The following is a 27,961-nucleotide window of genomic DNA, read 5'->3' as shown; positions in this document are numbered from 1 at the left end:
CTTTATTACCACTCAACGTACAATAAATAAACATGCGTCAATCAGTACATAAAACCACAGGGCGTGGTGTGAAGAAACAGTTCAAGAAATAAAGGTTTTCTTCAGTTTTATTAGTTAACATGCTTCACACTGCAAACATTCCTATGTAAGCACATATTCTTCCGTACCCAACAAGTAGAAAAACAAATAATTGCACAATTGAACACAACTGCACACATATACCTGAAGATCACACAGACACCTGACACATGTGTGCATGACATCCATAGACAGACTACCACAATCTGATTATTTTACTTGATCTAGACACAACGTGACTAGCTTTAAAGTGTGCCCAGGTGATAAACTTTGAAGCACCAGTGACTTAACCCATATGCACGTTAGTGAATTATGGGAATGAGTTCCAGACTACAACACAATAAACTGAACCTGTTCACTTTGAAATGTCCCAATCGAATTAGTAGACCACAATATGCTTTGCCTGCAAAGTAATGTTTGTGCTACTCCATACGGATAATCCACAGAAGTCCACATAACTGCTAGGCATTGTCAACTAATGTGCCATCAACTTACTGATATGCACAAAGGGCACAAGCTTTATTAAATACTATATTTAAGGGAGGGCGATTAATTTCCGAGGGAGTGGCCACCAAAGAAAACAAGTCACCTGCAGTTACGTGTTGGGAGAATGAGTTGACCAATTATATGGTTCTAATATATCTTTCATCTCCTTTCTGCAAGTCATAAATGCCAAAGATTATTCTAGCAAATCTAAATGCGCAACATCATTTCAGAAAAGCCTTACGCTAAATACTACAGTGTAAGGGGTTCTAAGGAATGAGACGACCACGAATGCCGACTGTTCTGGTTGGTGCGGTAACAACATATATGTTCACAAATCCTGCCTAGACGATCCGTGCAAAAGCTTGCCAGGAACACAAACTACATGCATTTTTGAGCCAGATGACTGCTTTACAGAGATCCATAGCCAAGTTCACTGTTGCCATTTGGATGTGACATGTGTACTTTGTCAAGGGTATAGAAAGGCCCCACACTATAAAATTGGGGCTTGATTCCAGGCCTGTGCAATGCAACCGCAGTTGCACCTTCTGTAGTTCAATGACCTGGGCAGTCATGACCTTTAGTCATGAAGCTCTCTGTCATCCTTCAAGCCTTTGGATTACCAGGATTGCCACATAAGACCCGCAGCGAGACCTAGCAGAATCACTGGCTCTTGTAATATACATGCAGTGACAAGTGCACTTTTGACAGTCTGTACTCCATCACCCGATAAGGACGGGAACCTGCTAACAACATGAATAAATGCCCCCAAGCTGTGTAAAACGTGCAAGTGAGACCAACTGTGTGTGCAGCAATATTCCCGTGAGGACACGAGACATGGTACTGCGGTTAGGCACTAGTGCACTGAAAACAACAAACGTGCAAGTACGCTACATCAACGGGGGAGCACATGATACGGTCAAGTAGTAATGAAAGCAACTACGGTTGTGGTACAGTAACAGCAAGACGTGCACTTCAGAATATAAATTATTGTAAAAGCTAAAATTGAACAAATAGCTTTAGTTCTGACCAGGAACTGTTATGGCAGTGCAGCACATCAAGAAAACAAAGTTGCAACGTCAAAAGCAAAAATGTTACGTCACTGTGCCTTTGGCTGCCAGACCAGCTGGCAGTACAAGTGAAGGTTTCTCGAGAAAGGCTGAGATATTTCAAGAAAGAAAAGCTTTTTGTGCATTCCTGTTTGATGCCAAAAACCTCTTTTAGAGATTAAATTCTCCTTGCACCCTTTAAGAGACTTTGGCCAGGACTGAAGGTGCTATAGCAAGTAGAAGCAAGAATTCAGTATTTAATAAAAAAAAAGGTGCAAGTGCAGTATCAAAAACACTGAATATGTCATGGGCTTTCTGAAAGAAGGCTCGCTCGGTACTACAAAACTGCAAATTGACTTCATGCTAACCAACAACCTTATTATTATTTCTTTCCAGCACGTCAGTCAACAGCTGAGATCTCACCAGGACACGCGCATTTGGGGCAGCCTAATATCTCACAAAAGAATTGTGACCGCTACATAAGTCCATAAGCAATGCAGCTTTTGCAGCTCCTATGTGTAGCCAATCTTAAACTCTGCGCTCTCTTATAACTAAGCTGACTGTTTGGGGAGGTAGTACATGAATGCAGCTTTTTGCACACAAGACAAGGACAAAGAAGAGCCTCAGACACACGAGGGTAGTACGTTCGTGTGTCTTAGCCTCTTCTTTGTCCTCGTATTGTGCGCAAAAAGGTGCATTCATGCTCCCATGACAGAGAGCCGTTTCAGGATTTTCAAATACAGTCTGCACTGCAAGCCTCTATGTAACATGGCACTGAGACACAGCAAAAGTAGTTGTCAGGTCAGAAAACAACAGGTACAATAAGGTGCACAAGTGCCAAGAGCGTTGGAAGTTATTCTCTGCTCCCTGGAGGTGCTTCAGATAGGTGCTACGTGATCACAGCAACAATACTAAAGGTGAACAATCTATTCAGAGACTAAACACGAAGAAAACTGCTGAACGAAATGTAATACAAGTCAATCTGCATTTCAAATTATGGCCTAAAGCCAGGTATACTTTCAGTCTGCCTGCCACAAAGTATGCAAAAAACAGTGACAACACCGAAGACAATGAAACTGCTGGCAACATTCCAGCTATCAACATGTAAATTCTTTTTTAGCTTTTGGGCTTAAGTAGTAAGAAAGTGCACATCAAAGCTTCAGTAACAAAAGGCGCAATGTTCTATAGCTTTGTTCTCTGTCACTTCCTCATGTACACTCGCATTACGAAATGTTTCAAGTATAGGCTCAATTTTATCCTGACAGGAACATTGTTACCTTAAAATAAACCTCAAATATTAGCTATATATTAACAAACGTGATCATCCGGCAATCCAAGAGCGTGTGATGACACATGAAGAAAGCCTGACAGATTACACTTGTGCGCTAGAGTTGATAATGTACACCATTGTGTAAAAACTGATTTTCAGATATAGTTGTGTCTCACACAACTGTTTCAACGACGACCGAGTTAGTACTTTCGGACTTCTGGCTTAGGCCTTGCAATCATAAATGGAAAAGGGACTAGCAAGGCCACTTTGTGCAAGCTTCTGATGCGTCACACTGACGGAAAGACTTTGCGAGCTGCCGTATCAATATATGGTGGGCTACACTGTGCAGACTCTGGCTGAAACTATAGCACTTGGAGCACTTCTTCAAAAGAATTACATTGTGGTCGTGCACTGTATAGCCACGGTGTTGCCACTAAGCCGAGCTTTGCACAGCAATGTCACGATCACTAATTTCCAAAAACAGACAGCACCGTGCGGAAGGAGAAACCGTACTAGAAGAAGTGCTTGAAAGACCAACACACACCACAACAGCAGGGATACTGACCAACAAAAACTTTCAACCCTATCCAAAAAATGCAAGAACACCTTTCTTCCGTCAATTTCAATCCACTAGAACACAACAAACAGCTCACCAATGCATCAACAAAGAACATCAAGATTAAATATGTACAGTTGTTCTTTCAAATTTTCTCTTTTGCATTCCACATCCTCACTTGCAGACAATGCAGAGTGACCTACCCACTCTTAAGAGAGAGAAGGAGAGAGAAAGAGAAACAAAAAATGCAGAAAGAAATTTAGACAACAAAGGCTTCGGTAGCAAACTGCAGGTTTGAAAGAGATGCAACAGTCGAGCTCACTGCCCCAATCACAAGAAACACAACGCAAGCAATGCAAAATGACAGCAACGACCGCGCACAATGCTACACAGCCCAAAAGCAAATGAGTCGGCAGCAGATGAGATGCTGGTCGCAATGGTGGCAGCCGCAGAAGCAGCAACAGCAGCAACAACGGGGCGTTGTTCACGGCAGCGGCCACTCAGTCCGTCTTGATGGTGCTGTACAGGTAGCGCACAAACCTGTATGCCGAGAAAAAGCTCACGGTGCCCAGGGACAGGAAGAACACGTATGCCGTCAGGATGCTGTAGCCAAAGAACTCAACAGCCTGCAGGATTCCACCCATATTGGACCGGAAGAAGTAGAAGAACACGGCGTAGAAGAACACGAATGCACCTGTGGCTCTGCAACAGAAGATTTAGCTGGTTCATTTTCAAAGATTTACAAAGTTGATTACAAAGGATGAAAGGAGAGAATATAATATACAGTCTACGCCCTTTATGACAGATCCACATACAACACACTTTCGGATATAACAGATGATCATTCTCACTTAGTTTGGTTCGCCTGTGTTATTCATGTAATAAATTTCAGTTTTAACGGACCCACCTGTAACAAATTATTGGTTACAATAGACGATTTCGGGGCAAATTACGGCCAGATCGGGTAAATACAAAGTACCTTGCTGTAACGGTGCGGCAGTGCATTCACCACACGCAACTATTTCCAGCCACTTGCAGAATGTGCAAAAATGAACTTTTTCTGAACTCTTTTGTTACTGTGCATATATAAATTAATCAATTCGATCGGCAGTTTTTGCATGCATTGTTAAAAATTTCCATAGAAACTCTTCTAGCAGCAACATCATGTACAATCTGAGATAACGACTGATGATTTGCTGGACTGGACAATTTTTGGCAGATTACGAAGTCTGGAAAAAGAAAACTGCAACTGGACGAATTGTTGAAACTAGCCTCTAGTGCTCCTAGCACTTCCTTCAATAACACAATGCAAAGTTTGCACTTTGGTCGACTCGGCAACACAATTTTTGAATGACAGCAGCCAGTGAAGAAACAGAAGCTTCTTCTTAGGCTGTCAATTTTCGGATCCAACGTATAAGCTATTTCAACAATTTCTCAAACAATGGTAGTTGCTCATTGGCGTGTGTTATTTTGATAATTGTGTTAGACTAATACTAAGTGCAACTTTATTTTCACCACTGTGGGTTGATTTTATCCATCAGTTCTTTGGCAGCGTATGTACAAATTATTACAAGCAATCCTTCCAGTCCTGTATGGCTTTCGTTCACACAAGAGCACACAGTTGATTTCAGACTGACCATCGACTGAAGCTTGACTAGCTGTCTAATCTCTCATATTTTGAACATCGCCGGTGCAAGTGCCACGAACCATTGTTGTACACTATTGTGCAACACTCCACATTACTGCACAGCACTGTACAGGAATTGAACAAAACACATGGGGACCTCCTTGTTTGCACAGAAAAGCAGACCAAACCCAGTAATCAAGTATGGACAAGGTTCATACATGCTCCCCGACCTGAGAAACATTGCTTTGCAATCCTAAAGAATGCAGTAAAAAACAAACCAGGTGCCCACTGCAACGAGTAAAAGCAAATGCTCTCTATACAGAAGGAACTTAAGTAGGGTTTGGGTGCAAGCTAGTTTGTACAGATCATTCATTTTAAACAGCGCCAAAAAACACATGGAGAAGGAAGACCACTGGTTAAACAGTGCTGGTACTGTGCTCTTCCTTGTCTGTGTTTCTTGGCGCTGTTTAACACGAACGAGTAGGAACTTAACCATCTTCACATCAGCAAAGCTACTGCTTTCCCGCATAGCATGAACATAACTACGGCTGATATTGATGGCAAAAAAAATCTTCATATAAATTTTTTTTTGCATGATCTGACTCATAAATGTTGGGAACTAGAATCCAGGTGCATACTATGTATATTTCAAATTTTTTTTTTTGCTCTCAGTACTTTTTTACTCTAAGAATTGGCAAATTATTACTTTCATTCGTGTTCCTCGAGGTGCTTCCCTGAAGTTTCACATAAGATTTCTCAAAGTATCTCAGCAATCATTACTGCTATACATCCATGCAAAACACCAGTGATCAGGCTAGTATTTTATGTATTGCAGTATACGTGGCAACTATAGTAGTGAAATAAAATGTGAATGCATAAAAGCACCGAAAATAAGCACATATCTAGCAGTACCGAAAGAGGTAAAAGAATCAACAGACTAGTGGCAAGTTTCCCGGCATGGCGTGTCCCGCGCAACGCCCTGCCAGCTAACACAGTCTTTTCGGACAACCACGCAACAAGCGGTTCAACGCTGCTGAAAGGGCCGCTAGGGCTATAACGCTATGCGATACCATAGCATACACCACTTCAAAAACTACCACCAACGACCGCACAATGCACTGTTTTGAGAATGCTTCATTTCTGATTGTGCCAATCCACACGAAAAAGGAGGGTAGATTGCTAGTGGTGCCCCAGACTGAGAAGCGCATAATGCGATAGAGTCATCCTGCATGCAGTGCAGCAGCAGCCAGACGCAGGCTTAGAGTTTAGCTTGCCCCGGATTGCAGCTCTCGTTCGGGCTACATATTAGACGGGGGTCATTGCTTGCTGTGAAACCTTAAATTAAAACATCGGTTTATTCTACCAACCACTGTACAGCGTGAAAAACGAACTGTAGGTGATGTTTGTGCCACTGGTGGCGGCGGCGGCGACTTACTCAGACCGGGCGACTGCCGTGGCAGAGAACTGGCTGGCCGGCTCCTTGCCACTCTAGCACTGTACAGGTGTTTATATGCTCTAGAGTGGTAAATTGCCATATTTCGGCAACCAGCACCCAGAAAACGGCAGACAGCAAGGTGCCGTGCCACGTGGTTGTACAGGTACCGCATAAACCCGTTTATGTATGATTTATTTTAATTTCAATGCTTAGAGCATTATATTTATAGCCTTCAGTTTAACCAGTGGTATAAGCGAAGTTCCACCATTTCGCAACACACTACGGCCATAATTTTGGGTAGAACAGAGTTCAGATATAACGCTCCTTTCTCGCGGGATTATTACAATCCATTCTAACGAGCATCAACTGTATTGCTGTACATAAGTACACCTTTACTTTACCTTAGTGTGACAAACAACTAACACGGATACCTTAGTCATGTGCGTGGCATCATGTCTTAAATGTACACCTGAAAAACAATCTGAATGTACTCAACAAAGCTGACATGCTCACTGGCCCACCCTGACTGTAATCTTTCATCTTGTTTCTTTTATTTTCCTCCCCACTTTTGTGTTGTTTTTGTATGAAAGCTGTCATAGTGTTGTTATAGTGTTATTGACCAATTTTTAACATTTATGGCTTCCTGTTTAGGTGTTAGTTGTTGCAACGTGGTAGGCCCAGCAAACTGTCTTTACATTGTCATTCTGCATTTTGTCTGTACCACATTTGTTGCTTTCAAGGGTTCGATTGTACTGGTGTTGACACCCTGAGCAGTGTCAGCAAATCTCTCAGCCACAAGTCAGAGCTGTGTGCTTTTCTTTAAAGGGGCCCTGAAACACTTTTGAACGTAATAATAATAAAGAAAATGGTGCTTATCAGTTAACGAGGCTCCTGTGAACGTGTGAGCCAATCATTACTGCACTGCATGCAGCAAGGAATGTACAATCTCGTGTCAAAAGCACTGAAAAATCTCTTGTGCTCGCATCTGCAATATTGTCATTGAAAGCATTTGGCCCGTCAATGCTATTGGCTTATTTTGCGATTGCGAGAACATTCTCAGTAATACATAATTGCAAGCCGTTGCCAAGATGACAGCGGAGTGCTGTGTAGCATGGTCTACTGCGGTCATCACAGCGTGCCGCGCCCTTTCGCCGCCGTGACACTCAACTTCTATCCGGGGCTTTGCCCTCTTGTTTTCTCTGCTGCGTAGCTTCCAGAGTGCCAGTGGAGACGAAAAGAGAGAGAAAGCCAGTTATCGATGCTATCACTCCACTCATAGTTGAAGGATTAGAAGTATTTCTGTAGCACGAGATCTGTGGGACGATGTACTTTAATTTCTATGATTAGTTTTAAAAAAAAAAAGTGTTTCAGGGCCCCTTTAAAGTGTGCACGTGCCCTTGTGCACGCTGTTCCGAGTTGAGGAACGCTTGAAGAAAGGCAGCAGTTCACTAACCCGCCGGTGCAGATGGCCTTCCACCACCAGTGGTAGTCCTCGGAGGAGAGCTGGAAGTAGGTGAGCACCACTGCTATGCTGGCCGTCACGCTGAAGAGGATCAGCGCCACCACCAGGAGGATGCCGTAAAGCGTGTACTGCTCCCGGCCCCACACGGTCGAGAAGATGTAGTACAGCTCCACCGAGATGGCGCTGCATGCAAAGAGAGGAGAGCAGCAGGTGCTTAGACTCCTGAAGAAAAGCGGGCAGCCAGTGTTCCCCAATCCTTTTCATTATTCTGTCCCATGAACGTGCCTGTTCATGGATGTGTTACAATCCTGGCATCCGCTAAAATATGAACAAGGCATCATAGAGGACGTAGCCTTGCTGCAACCTGCTAGTCTGAAGTGTTTGTCTAACACATAGCTGAAACAAAAAAAATCGAACATTTAATAGCTTACAACTAAACTGTCAAACAACTTGCGTTTCAATTGCCTTCAGTACACTTCTCCCGGCGTACATTGTGCAGGTCACTTTCATATCCGTTATGGGGGGGGGACCGGCTCATGCATCTGCGCAGTTGTTATCGTACTGACTATTGCATTGGCACACAGTGGTGAAAACTCTACACTACAGTAAACCTCATTAAACCGTACCCACTTAAACAATAGTTTCGTTTTCAATGTAGTAGAGTCAAATCCCCGACTCAGCGGCCATTGAACATAATGTGTTTTGTACCCGCATAAACTGTACCAGCTTATTGCATACATATCGGTTAAAACGTAGTGTTTCCACTTTTCGTCGTACAAACACGGCGGTGCGTCGTCTCTATCGGGTGACCTAGCAGAACAAGCCTCAGAGATCAGAACAACGACCTCCAAGCGCCCTGTGCATTTGCACATGAAGCCACATCAACATCATTTCGGCGCCGTGCCAGAGAGCATGGTGGCATTGTGCAAACAAGGATCGCGTCATGCCGAAGCTCGGATAAAAAAGACGCAGGGTGCTCACCACAGAAAAAAAATCAGACATCATTCGTGCTATCGAACATGATGCAAAGAAGTCGGCGCTAGCACACGGCAGGGATCTACTGTTAACTACGGTGTGTGTCATTTGGAATGCGAAGAAGTTGCTCGGCAGCGCCACTGTGACTGCAGAGATGTCGGCTACGCGGTTCGACTTTTCACTATTGTTGCCTCTGTTTTTGCCGAAGTGTCGACTAGCGACAGTGATGAGGATGACATGGAAAGCGACAGCACGGGCGATTCAGGCTCGACAGTGGCAGAAGCTGTGCATTACCTCAGCCTAATGAATGCAATCGTCGCGACGAGAACAGCACCCTGCAACGAAAAAGGCGCCCCGCGACTTCTGCAGCGCTACCGCCCACATGCACGGAGAATATGCAACACCAACGAGGAATCTGCCATGCGAGTGTTTGCCAAAAAGCTGGATGAAAAGCTGGCTCGCAGACTTTTGGCGCGCGAAGTGAATACTGCATGTCTTTTTCCCCTTTCATCGCACTCTCTCTGAGTTCAGCTACTGACAGCTAAGTGGGCAATCTCATGCTATTTCGGTTAAGCAGTACTACCGTTTAGTACATACTTTTTCTGAGCTCCAGCCAACTACGGTCAACTACGTATTGTCATAAACTGAAATGCAAACAACAAAATGCCCGTTATGCTACATTACTGGAAAGCAGCACGAAAAAAAAAGACAAGAAAGAAAGACTGGACAGGCGGTGTCCCGTCTTTCTTGTCTCGTTTTTCTTCACGCTGTTTCCTCATAATGAAGCCATACCAACAAGCTGAAGTTCAGACTCTGTTACACTAATTACATGGTAGTGCGACATGCAATCACTCTGTGGCAGGTTTCTAAGCATGGTGCGCTCCCATATGCACAGCCTCTTGCAAGAAAATGAAGATCAGACAAGATTACAAGGAATAGCCAACTGATGTTTACTTTCTTGCAATAGACCACACCCTTGGGAATGCCATTTACCATTACCAGCAATTTCCAACTGGGACTGGTGTTTACTTTCTTGTGATATTCTGTACCTTTTGGGGCCTAACTAAGCCACCGTTACAAATGAAGACGAATTGGAAAATGAAACAAGGCATTCTACTCAGTTTCGGCTTCCTTGCACCTGAATTTACATTGACAGCAAATCACAAAAAATATTAGTACTATTACTGGCAGCTGTGACTGAACCACAGAGTCTCCTTTCCTGAGTCAGAAACCATAGCTACAGGAATGACTTCCTATTCTGGCCATCTCATCAGCGTAAGATGGCGTTCCCTGACATAGAACAGTGTTGTATGGTAACATGGTACTTCTAAAAACAGGCCAAAGATTGGGAAGTCTGCGTGCAACTTTAGTCAACATCATATGACTCAAAGCAGGCAGCCGCGCCAAACAGCATGGTTGTTCAGCAAGCATGGTAATGATGGGCACTACATAGATTTGCCTAAACTTTGTAAAGCTCATCTTTGATTGGTAATAAATTGTATGGCAATAGATGTTCTAATTTACTCTAACATTTCTAGCATTCGATGGTTTCCAGAGCACTATACAAACAATATATGATTAGAATACATAAAACTAAGCATGCACGAGGACTGTTAGCTAGCTAACATCACTTAGATGCAGTGATGCATATACTTGAAAATATCAGTTTATTTGTACACAGAAAAAATATGTTATTTATATTATAAAATACATATTAACTATTCTAAATATATGATGTGCAGTTAATATAAGATGCAACTGAGACAGAAACTACAACAAAGGAAGCTACAATAGTTTAGTAGAACTTGTTGTTGGGCGAGTTGGTAGGTATTAGCGAACATTGTTTTTTTTTCCTTGTCCCTCGCTGTCTTTGTGGTTCCTTTGCTCGCGCAGTTAAACAATGGAAGCTACAATATATGCTCTCAACAAAGCCATGCCGAACTGCACAAAAATCTATGATTACTAGCCTAACCATAATTCCCAGAATGGCTGAAAGACTAAAGCACCATATTTCCCTCTAGTGATCTCAAAATGAAACACTACACCTAGCAGAGCATGAACTGCGAGATGGCCGGCAAAGTGTAAGCTTCCAACGTGGGATATCCCTTGGTGTACAGTGTTTTTCCTTGTGCCCTATTGGCTTGCGCAGCAGGCCTTCCCTCCACCACATCTATTCCTTCATCCCTGCCATGAGATCCTCTCCTGCCAGGCGTACACAGACTTCTTCGTTTTTCACATGTGGCTTCACTTTTTCGGCGCATCTGCTGATGAACCACTGCCTGAATTGCGTAATGGGCTCTACAATTCCTCACATGTTCTCTGGCACTGTAAGCGCCCACCTAGTGGACATGATTGGCTGAAAGCACCTGTCTCCTTTTGATGCGTACCCAACCCAGCCAATCAGAACTTCAGCAGCAGATGAAATGGATATGTCCACTAGGTGGTCACTTACAGAACACCTCCACCAGAAGCTTCCTTGGGCTCAAGCTTACACTTATGCTTCGTATAAGCTCATGCTTATATGAGGGATCCTACTCATAATGGGTGCTTTAAAATTGAGGAAGAACCACATGACCCCTTCAATCGTCATTTTCTCTGCAACTAAGCCATCCCCTGGCATAAAAAAAAGAAGAAAAGAAGCATTGTAAGCCTTCTATAAGCACAACCTGAGCAAACAAGGTTTATTCAGTGTTTATTTCTGGTTTCCCTTTACAGGGGCCATGGCACCCAATTGTCAAGCTTCAATAATGGATTTCATATTAAACAGCATGCATACCACAGCAAGGTGGCAAAAGTATGACTGCATTCGGTGTGGAAGAAAATTTGTACTTGAATTTATTAGCAGTTTGCAACACTAAATGGTGGCAAAATGGCTCTCACTTCCAGCTACAGCTCCCTCATGACAACGAAAGCTAATCTCGGAGGCTTTACTTTTGAGTACTGAAAGCCCCAGAAGTGATCATAAAAGCAGGATATAGCTCCCTCCATTATTATTATTATTTTCTTTTCTTCATGTGCATCTTGGCAGTTAGATCGAGATAGTTTCTGTAGGCTTTCTCTGTTTTGTGCTGCTTTTATCCCACAAGTGAAAAAGAACTGCGGGTACAATGCAACAGCGATGCCCTTGCTGTGCCATTGGGTGCCAGAGCTTGCAAAGCAAGCTGTCCGACGTAGTTTCTGTTTTGAAGCAGTCGACATCACGGTAGCCCCACAGTTCCCGACGTTATGCAACTCGTGCCTGTTGTGCGAGGGGCCTAAAGGTAGTGATTTCAAAACTGAAATTTGCTGTTAAAATGTGTTCTAAGAGCCCAGTTTCCTTCGTGTGTATTACCATCTTGGACCCTCTACTCTCAATTACAACAACACACTGGGAATAGTTTGAGGACCGTGTCGTGGCCCCTTTAAGCTACATTGACAACACTGGGCAACACACTGCCAAATATCTAACACAGACGTAAGCTGCAGTCGGGAAGCAGAACGAGCAATAAGAGAACGAGAACAACAGACTCAACCACTGGCTTACCTGAAGGGCAGGAAGCCACCCACAAAGCAATGGATGGGCAGCGAGTGGTACCACGGCACGGGCGGCACCCCCCGTGCAATCAGCTTGGCTCGGCAGGGGGCCTCAAAGGGGCCCGCACAGTTCTTGCCCAGGATGCCACCCATCAAGGTCAGCGGGTAGCCGCCTACATCACCAAGTAAGAATAATCTGCACGTGATTTGCTCAACAGCTGTCACAGTAGCTTGGCCACAGAGCAACAGAAAATGCATAGAGATCAAAGCCCAGCATTTCCTGCAAACAAGGTGGATGCTCTACCACTAGGCCACCGCTGAGGTAAAAGTACACTTGCTAGACGCATGCCAGCAATTTCCCAACATGTAGGAGCCCTTCCTAAGCATTGAGGATGCAAAAGGATAGACAGTTGGGCGAGTTGGTACGGTAACATGATCTTGGCTTGTAGCGCGAAGTGAACACGGACACAGAAACGGACACATCCTGTCTGCTCCTTTCTGCGTCCGTGTTCACTTTACGCTACAAGCCAAGATCATTGAGGATGGCTGAACACCAGACCAAGGAGTGAGACTGCACCTATTTTATCTGTACATGCCCAGCAACGCCTGTGTGTCAGAATGTCTCCCAGGCCCATAGCAGATGTTCAACCTAATGCTCTAATGCAGTTGGAGTGTTTCTCTTATGTAAAAGTGTTTCCCAATTGGCTGGCATTTGGTGTTGGCCACTTGTACCAATCATATTGATGATGACACAATCACCAGAGGCAAATAGCTGATGGCACTTATGTAAGAGATTTGTGAATACAGGGTCAGCCTTTCTTTCCCCTAGATGCAATAGTGACATAGTCATTTCTGTGTATCGTATAACAGTTAACCTCAATATAACTAAATTATCAATATGACAAAGTATTTAACTTTTTATAACTACTTGTCCTTAGAACACTATGTATGTAGAACCTCAATATAATGTGCGTTTATACACAATTTCAATACAACAAAATTTCCCTGCAACCGCGAAGGAATACCAAGAAAATAAATGGAAATTTCCATGGACGCAGATAGTCAGATGGTTAAATTACAAGTGGCTGCTTGCGAAAACCTCTCGAATCAGGTGCTGCACGCCAAAGAGCGACCGCCAGAACTGAGTAGAATCATGTTCTCTATAAAGTCCAAGTGCAATAAGATTATAGAAACTTCTTCCTCGCTCACCTGCTATCATCATTGTCATTGTCGCTAGTGCTCCATTAAAGGCACCATGTTCACTGACCGCTCTTCCTGTGTGGTCCTTCACGGATTTCTACAAAATGGCACTGTGAACCCTGGAGCTGTAATAATCAATGACTGAACAGCCCCTAGGACCGACTGATGGATCCATGATGGAGGACCCACGCATGGATTTGCTGGGAAGAGCGGAATCAACGGAAGCGACTGCCCTCATCCATCCAACGAGAGCCTCCTGCTACAGGGAGGCCCAGCTGACAATGGACAGGGCACTTATCAGAACGATGGTAAGCCTCATCTTCGACGATATCGGCGCGGCTCTGTGTGAAGCCACAACGCTTCAACTGCACCTCAGGAGCAGCTGCCTTGAAATGCTTCAAGAGAGGCTTTGTTTGTTAGATGAAACAATCGAAGTGCTGACTTCTGACGATGAAATATGTGAAGAATATACCCTTCAGGCAGATTACAGAGATAAACTGGTTCATCGAAGTCTAAAATCAGACTTGCTATTGAGATGAGACAGAGTGTCAACAGTGAAGGTGTGTGACAGATATCTGGAAGCGGAATGGCCATCTTACTACTCTTGTGCCTTGAAGCGTTGCAAAAGTTACAACTGGTAAAATATTGCATGACCGAAGCTACAAGCCATGACGGCATTGAAGAAGGTAAAAGAAAGAACGGCATAAAGAGAGAAATCTTCACTGACATGAAAGCACCTACTTAAAACAAAATGGTCGTGTCTAAAACTGGTAGTAACATGGTTAGCGACATGGATGACAGATCCGAAGACAACTATCAACTGATGTCATCATCTTTGACTTTAGAGACATATCGGAAGCACAAGGATGAATGAGAAGTAGCTTTTTTAGCCACAGGGATACCGAAAGGGCTTTCATACAGTGTGCAGGACATGCGAACGGTTCAAATAGTGACGCATGGTTTGACAATGTCTCTAATCAACAGTCCAGGACATCATTTTCACCGAACAGTCACAGTGCCATCCAGGCAAGGGAATGCATACTCATTGTATTGATGACCACGAAGGCGCATGCGTGAACCGAAGTGAAATGAATTCCAGCCAGTACAGGTGCTGACCACTGGAGGCCCATCATCACTGCGCAATCAACATAGAAGAGTGTGTGGCCACTGCCCTGTACCCTGTTGTTGGAACTAACTGCCCAAGTTTCAAAGAATCCTATGAGGCACAAACAACCAACATCTAACCATTAAGACTACTACTGGCACAGATATCCAGTAAAGCTAGGACAACAATGCACAGAGACCAGGTATTACTTGCGTAAAATCAAAACAGTGCGAAGACAGAACGAAGTGTCCATTTTGTCAAGTGCCTTGCCGACACTGCACATCTCTTGATGAGGTTCACACTGTTTCAAGGAGGATCAAGCAATGACTACAGAATACTAAGTGCCAGCTTCTTATGTTCAACGTTGAGCAACGTCGTCTAACACCACTATGTGCGCACCCGAAGTGACATTACGAAACAAAGTACAGTGGTGCATTTGGTAAGACAACAAGGACAGGGTACAGATCTCGGTGAATATCCATCACAAGGCGAACTTATGTGAACCAGTGAACAACGCCACCAGTGCAAGGTTTCCTTCAAATTCTCCAGCCTACTGGTACTTCACAATCATATTTATATGGTGTAACCAGACTGTTTCTTTGCCAAGGGCACTAAAATAACCCTTTATGTTGGAGTGGGGAGTGCATAGAAACTTCTTCCTCACTCATCTACTGTCATAATTGTCATCGTCACTGTGTTTCCATTAGACACGCCATGTTAGTTCATCGACCGCTCCTCCTGTGTGGTCCATTGAGAGTCTCTACAAAAAAGATCCTATCACACTCCATGCACTGTATCCTTTGGGTGCAAGTGAAAGCATGTGAGAGTGAGCCGAGAAAGATGGTGGCTCGATGAGTACCGTCTTCCCGCACGAGCAAGGGGAAATGGGGGAGGAAAGCAAGCTCACGGTAATGCCGTGTAGCATGCGTGAGAGGAGGAGGGGGGCAGGTTGGCGCGTGCCTTCTTTTTTTAGTACGGCCATGGCTGCGCATGGCTGTCACCATGGCTGAGCGCATACACACCACACGCCCTCTGATTTAGAAGTAATCTTCTATGTGTACAAAGAGTGGGCGTGCCAAGATGACTTGGCATCATGTGAGCTGTCTTCCAGCACTTTTAGTACTGGAGGTTGCTTAATCTCGGGTTTCGAAAACACGTTGAAGCAAGAGGAAGACGAAGTATCCGTTTCCTGCTACTGGTGCTTTTCATGATAGCGCTGTCCCACAGCGGGCGACACTATCAGCGGCGGGGGCAGAGTGGACAGGGAAAAGTGGCTGGCTTTGCTTTCTACTGCCGACGTGAAGATATCGCCAACACGGCATGAAACAGCACCTTTTATCACGCAATCTCATTCAACAAACATAATTTCTTTCTCATTAAAACATTCTTTTCTCCAACTGCCCAATAATTCAGAAAATTCTGCGGCCCCCTTCCTTGTAAAAAGAATCCATTGGCGACTGTACTTACTTGCACAAAAGGTCAAATTTCAATATAACAAAATGTCAATATAACAAAGCAAATTGCCAATTTTATCGACCTTGTTATATCAAGGTTTAACTGCATTGACAAGGCTCAGACCATTCAAAGTGGCAGAACAGTTCCCCATTTTTTCTCCTCCTTTCACTTGCCTCATGTTTTGTTCAAAAGCTTGCACTGTTATGTCGAGTCAGAAATGGTAAATGAGATGATCATTTGCCCAAAGAAAATAATTAATATATTAGTCATAGAAGAAAGATTAGCAAGGCACCCAACGCTTCTCAGATTTAGTTCACCATATCTAGAGCCACCACTTGCTAGTAGTCGCTTCTGGAACTAAGTTTTGCCCTCCTTGTCAGACATGTCAGATAGTGACACTAGTGCTTTGCACAGTAAATATTTTGAAAACAACCACTACGCTATTCAATGCAAATGTCTCAGGTTTTGGTGAAACGAGCAGGCTGCAGCTGGTACGGCATAGGTAGGACATATAACACAGTCGACTTCCACATATTCTGCCTTGGCTAAATTAAGCTGTCTTTTGATTTGGCTTGCACTTTATGATTAGCCAATTTTGCTTGTCCAGTTGAGGCTCAATCAGCCTTCGTCGTGGATGCAGAGTGCCTGTGTGAGGCTCCTTGCATGAGGAATGTACTGGCCTTGCGCAGAGAACAAACGTTGAAAAAAGCAAAGGTGGAGCATGTGTTTGAACTGGTGAACAAATTGCAGGTCCTGATGCTTCACTCGAGTGACTGTAAAGCGATAGCATTATCAGGTCCTACCATTTGATGATTATCCATTGACGTCTGCATCATTTCTCCTACCTCGCGGTCAGCTGAGTCATGACCTCATGACATACTGCTGTTGTCCATCTACTGCTGTTTATGGTGGAAGGATGGATGGTTGGATGGATGCTGACCTTAATAACCATCTCTGCCCGGCTGACAGCTTGGAAGCAACATGTCTTGTCCACTATCTGATGACTCATGTCTCACACAGTTTTTTCATCATGAAGTTGTAGCAAAGAGATGTTTGAACGCTATTGCAGTTTACCAATGCCTTATGTGTTTTGGTCATGCTATAACTCTCAAATTTTGGTTGCTCTACCATACTCATAACCCCAGAGCACCACCACAACATTATACTTACAGCAGACCCAAACTAACAGGAGCAACACAACGGTTGTCGCCGGCAGAGCCTGGGTGGAGTGGTAGACCCATGCAGTTGAATTCTGGATGCTCCACACGAGAAACAGAGGGACTGTTCAGAGAAAGTGAGAACAGGCACATAAATAGGGTGATACAGAAGAACTTAATGCAGCAGAAGTACACAGCCGACAGTGTTTTGGCACCGTGCAAAGATAGCAAGCTTGGCACAACACTAGACATGCTGTTGGCCGTATATGCTGATGCACCTGGTGCTTAGCCATGCAAAATCTCCGAAAGTGATCGTACCACCTGAAAGTAATCGCCTGAGAACAATGCCTCTGAACTGAGATCTTGCACTGGTCTGTTCTCTTTTATTTGTTCTTGCCAGTACGCCCTGTGAGACAGCTGTGGCAACTGTCTTGACGTTTGCAACACATGGAGCTGCACAACTTCCTTGTCCCTGCTGTGTAATGTCCAGTAGCGACCTACAGCTACTGAACCTAACAAAATAAAATACAGTATTTACTTGCATAATGATCGAACTCACGTAATGATTGCACCCCGAACTTGCCCCGAACTTACGATATGCCTAATGCTGTTGAATGCTACGCAAACGACTCTTCAAGACATACCAAGCAGTCTGCAGCAAACATTCCAAACATTCTTAAGCAGATGCCCCATTTCATTCCTTTCATCACTTTCTGCCCTTTCATGAAAAAAAAAGCTACAACCAAACTTGCCTTGGTTTTATTACTTGTAGGCTTTAGAATGGTTAAGGTCAACAACAACAACAACAAGAAAGGCGCCTTTCGATTCTTCTCTTCTGCACTCGTGGGCATGCAACATATCGCGAGCGGCAACGATAGTAGCCACGTTTACACTCATACGTTAGAAGTGTACTTTATTCATACATCGACACTTGTAACACAGCTAAGATATTCGCCCGCCCTTAGCGAAAACGTGCTGTATTAGGATAGTAGTGAAGACAAATGCTACAGTTTCCACAGCATGCCCACCATGTGTTTCTATGTCACTGGCAGCTAAGTGCGCCCATCTCCGTTTTCGTCCCCTCAAACTGGACATGGCTATGTTACTGCCAAAACTTGCCTATATTAACAATATTATTCATTACTGATGTGGAAGAAACTGTTTCAATGCATGTAATATACTCATAGAGAAGAAAAAAAAATCTCGTTCGGCGCATTCAACTTGCCCCATCGGCCGCCATTTTCGTTTTGGTGTCCTGCACTGTTACAGCGGCAGCCACCTGTTTGTTGACCTGTTGTCATCCCGCAGCAAACGCGAGATGAAAAAACTTTTTTTTTTTTTTCCGCAGGAAATTTAACCTGCGTAATGATCGCACCCCTGAATTTGCGACAATATTTTAACAAAAAAGTGTGATCATTATGCGAGTAAATACGGTAAGCAAAAAGCACAAAAAGAATATAGCACTCACTGAAGAAGAGGCAGGAGACCAGGTTGATGTTTGTGACCCAGTTGGTTCCCCCCATCTGACGGTACATCTTGGAAGACACAAAACCCGCTATGCCTGCAATAAAGAGAGCAAGACTGCAGCTCCTCAAAACATTACACTAACAGATGCACCATTAGACTATTGTGACAAGGAAATACCAACAGTGACAGAAGCTTTACAAATGTTGGCCATGTTGATGACATCTGCTACTGTCATGTCGTTGAAGGCAACGACTGAGAGTTAAAGATTAGGGAACGTGAGTACCTTGTGTTTTGCTTTCATATGCAAGCCACTAGGGTCCCAGAAAGACCTGAACAGCGTAATGGCTCTTGCTTATGCAAACAGCTTTGATCTTCTAATCTAAAACTCTCTGTAATGACAGTTCCCAACAAAACACTCAGTTCAAACTCATGCCACGAACATGAGTACAACGAGAATTTTCACTACAAGTAAAATGCAGTAGCCAGAAGGATGCTGTTTCCAGCTTCTCTATTTGGACCTCAGTTTACCCCAAAAAAACACAGCACATGGCGACTTCTTCAGGCGGAGCATCTGAATTAAACCAGTTCCATCGTAAGAAAAGTTGTTACAACAGCATCTCCTGACAAGCAATTATTCACGTCTTGCACTTATTGTCTGTTCCAAAAAAATCAAGCAGGTCTTCTTAACTGACATCTCAGTCAGCTAAGAGCTGTCTTGTAATGATTGCTGTGACCAGACAAAGAATGTTGGTCTCATTGCATATGAGCACTGTTTATTAAACGCCGACAGTAGCAGATGATGTGCAATACATTCCGTGTCACTACTTGAGTGCAGATGTTGCAGATTGGACCCATGATATACTTTGTTTGCTGCAAAGCATGCAATGTTACAAAAGCTACAGAGGCTTCTCTCGCTGCATGATCAAAAATATTGCATTGCATAACAAAGAAAGATATGCAGATGTGTCATGCAATTCAATGCAACATTAAGCCTCATAGCTTTGTGTCACAATGTATGACATAATCATTTTGTGGAGGGCATCACAGACATTGAACTGATTTAACACCAAAAGAGCGAAGAGATGCGTTTCGGCGATCTGCGGCCACAGCATACTGCTTGCACTTGGGGTCAGAACAATGCATGTCGCTTACTGAGAGCTCAAAGGTGCACAAATAATACCCAATTTGACATAACCTTACTTGCACAAGTTGTAGCACTGCAATGAAATGAAGACGTTATGTCGCAGAAAATGTCATAGATCTAACATAACTGCAGGGCGAAGGTGACACTTCTGCGACCGCACTACCTGCATATACACTATACACTAAACTGCATTGTCTGATACAGAGAAATGCTGAAGAATGGAAGTGAAGACTGATCACAGAGCATAACCTTGAATTTGTAATGTGGTTTTTACCCCCTGAAGAAATATAGTCATGATAACTCCTTACAGGATGTTAATGCATAGAGGACACAGATGGCCGTGTTCATGGAACCATGGTTGTGAACATTGAACACACTTAGCAGGGCCATCAGCAGAACCCCCACAGCAATGCATAGGAACTGTGTGCCAACACCTGCACAAAAGGAAATGGGAAAGAGAAAATTAATGCAAGATAATGCAGCAACTATTACCTAAACTGTTGCATGAGATCGTGGCCCAACTTTTATGTAACAATATGTTATCTAAGATCATGACCCAGGACACAGGAAGTAAAAGGGATGTCAATGAGCATAAATTGGCTAGCAGCCTCTGAACAATGCTTACTGATTTTGCACTGGTGCAGCAAAACTTCATTAATATAACTTGAAAGATCTGGTAATTTGGACTAGAGCACTGCACAAGCCTGGGCCAGCCCTGGCCAGCAGGCCGGGCTCGGGTCGTGTAAGCTATTTCTATTGCGGGCCCGGGCCAAGCTTGGGCGAATGAGATTCGGGCTTGGGTTGGGCCCAGGTCTCAGTCAAGCCCATAATAGGCCCGAGTCTCCATCGGGCCCGTAATATGCCGGGTATGCTATTGGTGACTTTTGAAAACTGCCTACTATAGGTAGGAAAAACTTTATTTTGTCAGCGTTAGGGTGGGTGATTAGGCGTGGTTTCTTCAGATAGGGCAGATGGCCGTCAATCGATGTTTGATGGCCACCTCTTCAGCTTGTTCTAGGGCCTGGAGTTGGGTGTCCAGGGTAGAAGTGCGCAGCATCGCCTTCCATGCTTCAGGTGAGGGAGAGGACATCAGGTTAGGAGGAGGCTTGTCCTCCTCGCAGTCCCATATTAGGCGATTCAGTGTTGCTAGTCCTTCACAGCATCTACAGAGTGGGCTCAGCCACGTGGACAGCGATGCACAGCCTGTGCTACGACCGAGGAGGAGAAATGCACTTACCTCTTTTTCCCTCCCTATAGCACGAGCTCAGACTGTGCCCCCCCCCCCCCCCCTTGCTCCCTTTCTAGCTATCATTTGATCATGTGACCTCCAACATTGGGAATGATGGAGGATGGCGCAACTATTTGGAAAATGTGGCACAGGCTTTCATGTTGCACGTTAACATGTATAATGGGTTGAATATATAATCTTTCTTTCCATTTTACCTGTTTATTTATCAGCAATAATGCCAGACCAAGTCCTGACACAGTCAAAACTGTCTCTAGAAAACGTCCTGTGCCATGATAGTATCCTCTCAATCTGCCTTTTTCATGGCATGATGGTGCATGCGTCCTGCCCTAGCGGTTTAGTCACGAAACGTTTCAGAAGGGTTGCGCTCGTCGCTGCATGCCAAAAATTCCCCCAGAGAAAAAAAAAAAAAGTGCTCAGACATGCGTACGCAAACACTCGTGCCGTGTACCGTGCTGAAACTCCACTGGTAGGTCGACACTGGTGCGGTGCTGAAAACGTGCAATGCATAAGACTACAACTCCACTTTAAAGCCGAAAGTGGCCAGGGCTTCATCCGAGTGGTTCGAACTGCACCGTGACCCACGTAGTTGCTGCCTTTCATTGATGGCTAGCAAATTTAACGAAAAACCTGTGCGTTAAACTTGGGCGACACTCAAAAACATCCAGCTGCTGATGAAGTCTTCTTGCAGTGTCGGTCCTGACTTGCTAGTGATGGCAGCACAGCCTGACTTCACGTACTGGTTTAAGGCGTGGTAACACTATGTCAATATGAGACCAACAAGACACTCACATCACTGATTGAATGACTATTCAGTATAGTGCATCACAGAAAGCATTTTATCATACAAGGCTGACAACGACACAACCAACGAGCACGAGCTGTTGCACTGCAGCAGGCTTTCTGGTCGACGGCACCAACCAAATCAGTGTGCCGATCATCCTTAGGCTGAACCCTGTGCGATCGGCCATTGAAGTGACAACATGGTAGCGACAGCGCCTTCGCTTGTATATATAATTAATTGTGCTCAAAGTAAGTCGGAACATGTCTATGAAGTTGACATGCACAAGCTTCAACCCTCTGAACCCATGCACATGAAGTTTAAGCCAATGTTGATGCTGTTAAGTAAAGGTTAAGTCTGGCGCCGTCGTGTTCGTGCACCCACTACCGGCAGACTTGACTGAAATGTAAGCAGTTAGGACGTAGAAAACTGCTTCTACAGTTCAGTTCTGTCTTCAGCTATTTGAAATCAACTACAATTCACTTCACACAGAGCGTACACAATAAGTGGCAAGCGGCGACACAACGCTGTTGCCAACCGTAAGTCAGCGTACCGGTAGTCTGCCGGTCGCATTTGCTACGTAGATAGGTGGGTCTGTACGTGTTGTTATGCTTACACATTTCTTGATTCCAGAGATGCACTGTTTACCTTTGTGTCAAACACGAAACAAGAGACAGTGCATTCATTATACAGGAGCATAAACAACCGTCTCGCTCAGTCACACCAACGTTATCAGTGATGGTATCCAGATTTTTGCGAAAGAAAAACATGGTATCCAAATGAGCACTTAATTTATGTGAGCACAGTTTTCTCTAATGTTTTATGGTACACACAAACTGTAACAATCTGTAATATGTTATCTGGATCACAGTTGCCGTTGTTTAAGTGCTCATTTCTGTGCCGTGTTGTTCCACCCGTCTCAGGGTGGAACAACACGGCACATATGTGGATATGTCAGTTTTGCTACATTTCGACATTATTTCATATCAGTGATGCACCTTTTCCACAATGTTTGATGTTAATAATGATCAGTGTCTGTAGATGTCGATGTAAACAAATGCAACACTTTGATAAACCTGGCATGGAAGGCTGCGCTCAAAGTCTTCCTGAATGTGCGAAATATCTAAATAATGTTTAAAAAGAATATGAAAAGGGAGCTCCAAGTGCAGAAATCAGCGAAAACAAACTCCAAGGCAACCGTGTCAGCAAAGCGAACTCAGCGTGCCTTTATCGGCCGTACTGTTTGCACAACAGTGCACTCGGGCCTGCTCACCCAGTAGTCATTGAGTGCTTCATGGCTTCCAGGAACGACATCCTGCCCTGGAGAATCTATTAATAATGATTTGCGATCCACTAAATGCACAACTGACACGTACTCAACGTGGGTGCAGCTACACAAATCAAGCGGCGAAAGCCCCGGCATCTTTCCAAAATGTTTCCAATGGCGTATGGCAGAGGGCAGCACAGGAAAATGAAAAAGGCGGATTACCGAGAATTGGACCATGCTTCGTTTACGCTCAAGGGCTAATGGGCTGAACTGGACCAGGCCGGGCCCAAATCTTTCGGGCCTAGGCCAGGTTTGAAACTATCAAGTCGGGCTTGGGTGGGTTGCCCCATAGAACCTTTGGGCTCGGGCCGGGCCCGGGCCTGAGAAGATGGCCCATGCAGTGCTCTAATTTGGACTAATCACCTGAACCAAGCAAACATACACATTACTAAATGGCATCAAACTCTTGTGAATCCAGAGGTATCAAGATGGCAAGTTTACCAGTTGGTTGGGATTCATAGTCAGGTTCGTTACAGCACAACACAAGATGAGGACAAAAGAAGGTATAAAATGACGACATGACGCCGTGTCGTCGTTTTATACATTCTTTTGGTCTTGTATTGTGTTGCGCTGTAACGAACCTTACTATGAATGCAGAGGTACTTAGTCACACACCAATTGATAGCACAAGCCCCAGGGCATGTCGAGTGGTCAGCGTCACAGAAGCCGTGTTAGTGTCTTATTGAAACACAGGGATGAAACATGCTCTGCCGCAATCATAACTCAGAGGAAATGCATATGTTCAACTGTGCACATGGAACATGCAAAGCATATTGGAAAGCTTCATGCTTTTTCTTTCTTGTTTCTACACCACACATGGTGCTGCATTAGCTGTATGCCTGCATGACTCCGTTCCATTTTGACAAAAAATTACTGCATTTCTCAAGAAAGAACAGAAAGCCTTACATAACCATGCAAATTCTTTAGCCCAGCTGTATTACTTCTTAACCCTGGCATGCAGAGATTAACACTAGGAACACATTATGAGGTGACAAATGCAATGACACAAGTGATTTTTAGTAATCATAGCACGAGAAACGAACAAACAAAGACTTCAAGGACAACACAGGGAAAATTACTTGTACTTACTAATTGAATTAATGAAATGATAAATTACTGGTCATGAAAGTGGATGAAAAATCAACTTGCCGCAGGTGGGGAATGATTCCACGTCTTCGCATTACGCGTGCAATGCCCTACCAGTTGAGCTACCGCGGCGCCATTCTCCCATTCACTTTCTGGGGTATTTATGTGTTGCTAATAGATCTAACCCTGGGAGTGTTAGCCAGTGCCACCACCAGGTAGGATTGTTGCCCACCTGCGGCAAGTTGTTTTTTCGTCCACTTTCATTTCCATTTAATTATCATTTCTTTAACTCTATTAGTAAGTACAAGTAATCTCCTCCATGTCGTTCTTGGTGTCTTTGTTTGTTGGCTTCTTGTGCTATGATTAATAAATATCGGGCCCCTCAGTTAGCCCCCTTTCTTCTCGTTCAAGTTATTTTTAGTCTAACTTAGCGGGAATAAAGGCACAACCTGTGGCCGTCGCATGGGTGTTTGCCCGTTCTTTTGTCCCTACTCCTCTTTCCTTCCCACTCAAGGTGGGATGGTGTGGTAGCCGGCTTTTCATTCAGCTGTTGCTCTGCCTCAGAAAGTTCAGCAGGCAATTTCTACTGCATCAAGTTTTGATAGAGGTTGAGCCATCAGAGCCCTCACTCATCTGGCTGTGCATGGCATGGCTGTGAGGTTCAGCCGTGGAGATGTCACCGGGTCAATGCATGGAGTAAACACTTCCTGAGTGACATGCTAGCAATGCCCATTCCATGTATCTGCCTCTGGTGTGGTGACCCTTGTTCCTATGAAGTCCAGCACTGTGCGCAAGTGCTATGTTGGGTGTTGCTTGATGTGGTAAATGTCTTCATCATCAACTTGGGTGTACTAGAGACAGATTATGCATTTGAAGCAGCAGATCAGTCAACCCAGGAAGCAGCTGATACAGACCTGTGGTTTGCTTGTAAGTGTGGGGGTCGGTACTCCTCATTCGACTAGTGTAGAAAGATCTCAACTTGATCAGATGAACTTACCCAGAATGGCACAGAGGAGGTTCTTGTAAGGAGGAAACCTAAAGACATCTGCATGGATGATCTTCCAGCCATACTCTTCTACATCCATTTCAGCCTTGCTTTCCATCGAGTTGTAACGAGCAATGTCATTCTTAAGGACACGTGTCTGCAATGGAAGCAAATGCAGGAACATGGTGACAAGATTTACTATTAGCATTGAAAACCACTAACACTCGTATGTCGTATGGTGAACAATGCATAAAGAAACCCCAAGAGAAAAGCACTATGTAAAAAACACACAGTGTACAAATGTGATCACATTATGTATTAGAAAGCAATGTGTCACTTGTATGCACAAGGAAGTGACAAACACATGCCGCTTAGGGAGGATAGGCTTCATACCTTAATAGTTAATGCCTAAAATGAGGTGTGAAAAATATTAGTCATATGTAACAATGCAAAGAGAGAGAGAGAGAGAGAAAGGAAAGAAAAAAAACATTCTGCGCTGATTTAGCGGTAAATGTGAGAGAAATGTGTTACGCATTACGATGCACCTCTTTGAGGTCCTGGATCCACAATTTAAATAGCGTTCACTACACTGCAAAGTGTTATTCAGGAGCTCACTTGACACACATCCTGCCTCTATGAGGAGCGAAGTGCACCTGACGGTGGTCTGGAGAAGACCACCATCAGTTGCACTAAATATATTTAATAAAGCAAAGATCACAATGAAGTTGTGACAATCATTGAACCCTTGCAGTTGTCATGACCTCCTGCTTCATAGTCAATAAACAGTCCTCCTGCTAAGGTTTGTAAACATCCAATCAGGGTCTTATACCCAAACAGCCATTAGGCTGCAACAACTATTAAAAGGCGCCCTCAAACACCATTTCTGGGTCACCATATTTGCTCTACATCTATTCTCAGCATGCCATAGAACGCAGAACATGAGGAATGAAGAAAATTGACCTGCACAAACACAAGTTATCGGCCAGAGATAATTCAAAATACAAGCAAAATGAGAGTTATCCACCACTTGCATTTCCATGGCCTTAAGGTGCACATTTCACTCTCCCATGACATCATATGGTGCCGCCCAATAGCAGCAGGACATTAGCAGAAGCAGGTGCACCATGGTTGCCAAGCCTTTTCAGCCTGTTCGCGGCCTTTCAGGTTGTTCCCATGATCTCTGCGATAGGGCTGTGCACGGTCTAATCTTGGAGGCCACGACGTCAATTTTATGGTTACTTCAGCTTCTGCAAAGCAGCTGTTAGTGCGCGAAAGTGCTCAGCATGTGATGCATTGTTCCCGTGGTTGCAACACCCCACCCATGGCTTTGTGATACTTAAAATGGTTGCAAAATGTAATGCTGCAGCTTTTTTTGCGGTACTTGCAATATTACTTAGACTTAATATTACTTACAATACTTGCACATTACATCTTTAACCAATCATCCTAGCGACACTCTTACTTGTCACGTCCTGTCTACAAGTACACAAAATTGCTGCGTCAGGCGATGTCATTGGTGCTGTTCAACAAGCTTTCCCTGGTGCGGTTGTCTGAATATATACGCTATTCACACACATGCCATGCATGGACTTTGCAGTGGTGTTGCTGGATGGTGCAGCGTGGTTAGAGGGAAGCATGAGATAGGAGCCCTCATCCATGACACATTTCTGTAGTGGCCATATGATGTATTGCTACATTTCTTCAATGATAATTGCATTGACATTGACATTCATCCTCATGCTCCCTCTTTTTCTTCCCCCTCTCCCCATGGCTATATATTCAGCCACTTTTGATCTTAATATAAATAGTTGCAAGTAGCACCTTGTCCTGTCATTGTTGCTTCTTCATTGATGTGCTGTGTCTGTTGGTGCTTCATCTTTTGAAGAAAGAATAATGAGACGGGTTCTGCCGGAATATTTTTTAGTGAACCTTTGTAACCTTGCCCATGTGTGCTTTCTGTGTCATTGCCCTTCTTTATTATCTTCAGCCACTGCCTAGTGGTGGCCACTACAGGGCCATGAGAAGCCATGCTAGGGGAGGGCTAGGGTGGTTGCTTGGGCTAGTTGGTAATTCATGATCAAAAATAACGTACAGCGCAAAGGACATAATAATAATATTTGGGGTTTTATGAGCCAAAACCACTTTCTGATTATGAGGCACGCCGTAGTGGAGGACTCCGGAAATTTTGACCACCTGGGGTTCTTTAACGTGCACCTAAATCTAAGCACACGGGTGTTTTCGCATTTCGCCCCCATCAAAATGCGGCCGCCGTGGCCGGGATTTGATCCCGCGACCTCGTGCTCAGCAGCCCAACACCATAGCCACTGAGCAACCACGGCGGGTAGTGCAAAGGACAAGGACAGCGATAGACGACATACACAGCGAGGGCTTTGAAACCGGCGAGCTTGTGCTTGTAAGCAGAACGGCATAGCCACCAATCCACTATGGTGGATGATTGAGAACCATGCAGTATGTCGTGTCTGTGGCCAATCCCATGTCACTGGATGAGGCTGTTCTTTCGGCTTATACAGGTAAATAAACTGACAAGCCTTCACAAATC

General features: G+C 44.2%; 1 protein-coding gene across 1 annotated transcript in view; it reads right to left on the bottom strand.

The window, feature by feature from the left end:
- Nucleotides 1-89: 89 nt before the first annotated feature.
- The window catches only part of LOC135916869 (transmembrane 9 superfamily member 1-like), a 128,743-nt gene continuing 100,871 nt past the window's right edge, over nucleotides 90-27,961 (bottom strand). Inside the window, exons 8-14 of the mRNA XM_065450292.1 lie at nucleotides 25,414-25,558; nucleotides 20,285-20,410; nucleotides 18,834-18,926; nucleotides 17,379-17,489; nucleotides 12,459-12,621; nucleotides 7,952-8,143; nucleotides 90-4,138 (exon numbers count right to left, since the gene is read on the bottom strand). Of these exons, the coding sequence (XP_065306364.1) occupies nucleotides 3,937-4,138; nucleotides 7,952-8,143; nucleotides 12,459-12,621; nucleotides 17,379-17,489; nucleotides 18,834-18,926; nucleotides 20,285-20,410; nucleotides 25,414-25,558 (1,032 nt within the window). The 3' untranslated portion in view covers nucleotides 90-3,936. The remainder of the gene's footprint in view (nucleotides 4,139-7,951; nucleotides 8,144-12,458; nucleotides 12,622-17,378; nucleotides 17,490-18,833; nucleotides 18,927-20,284; nucleotides 20,411-25,413; nucleotides 25,559-27,961) is intronic.

The sequence above is a fragment of the Dermacentor albipictus genome, chromosome 3 (genome assembly GCF_038994185.2).
Source record: "Dermacentor albipictus isolate Rhodes 1998 colony chromosome 3, USDA_Dalb.pri_finalv2, whole genome shotgun sequence".
NCBI classification, from domain to species: Eukaryota; Metazoa; Arthropoda; class Arachnida; order Ixodida; family Ixodidae; genus Dermacentor; species Dermacentor albipictus.
This window is presented reverse-complemented; position numbering and strand designations above follow the sequence as displayed.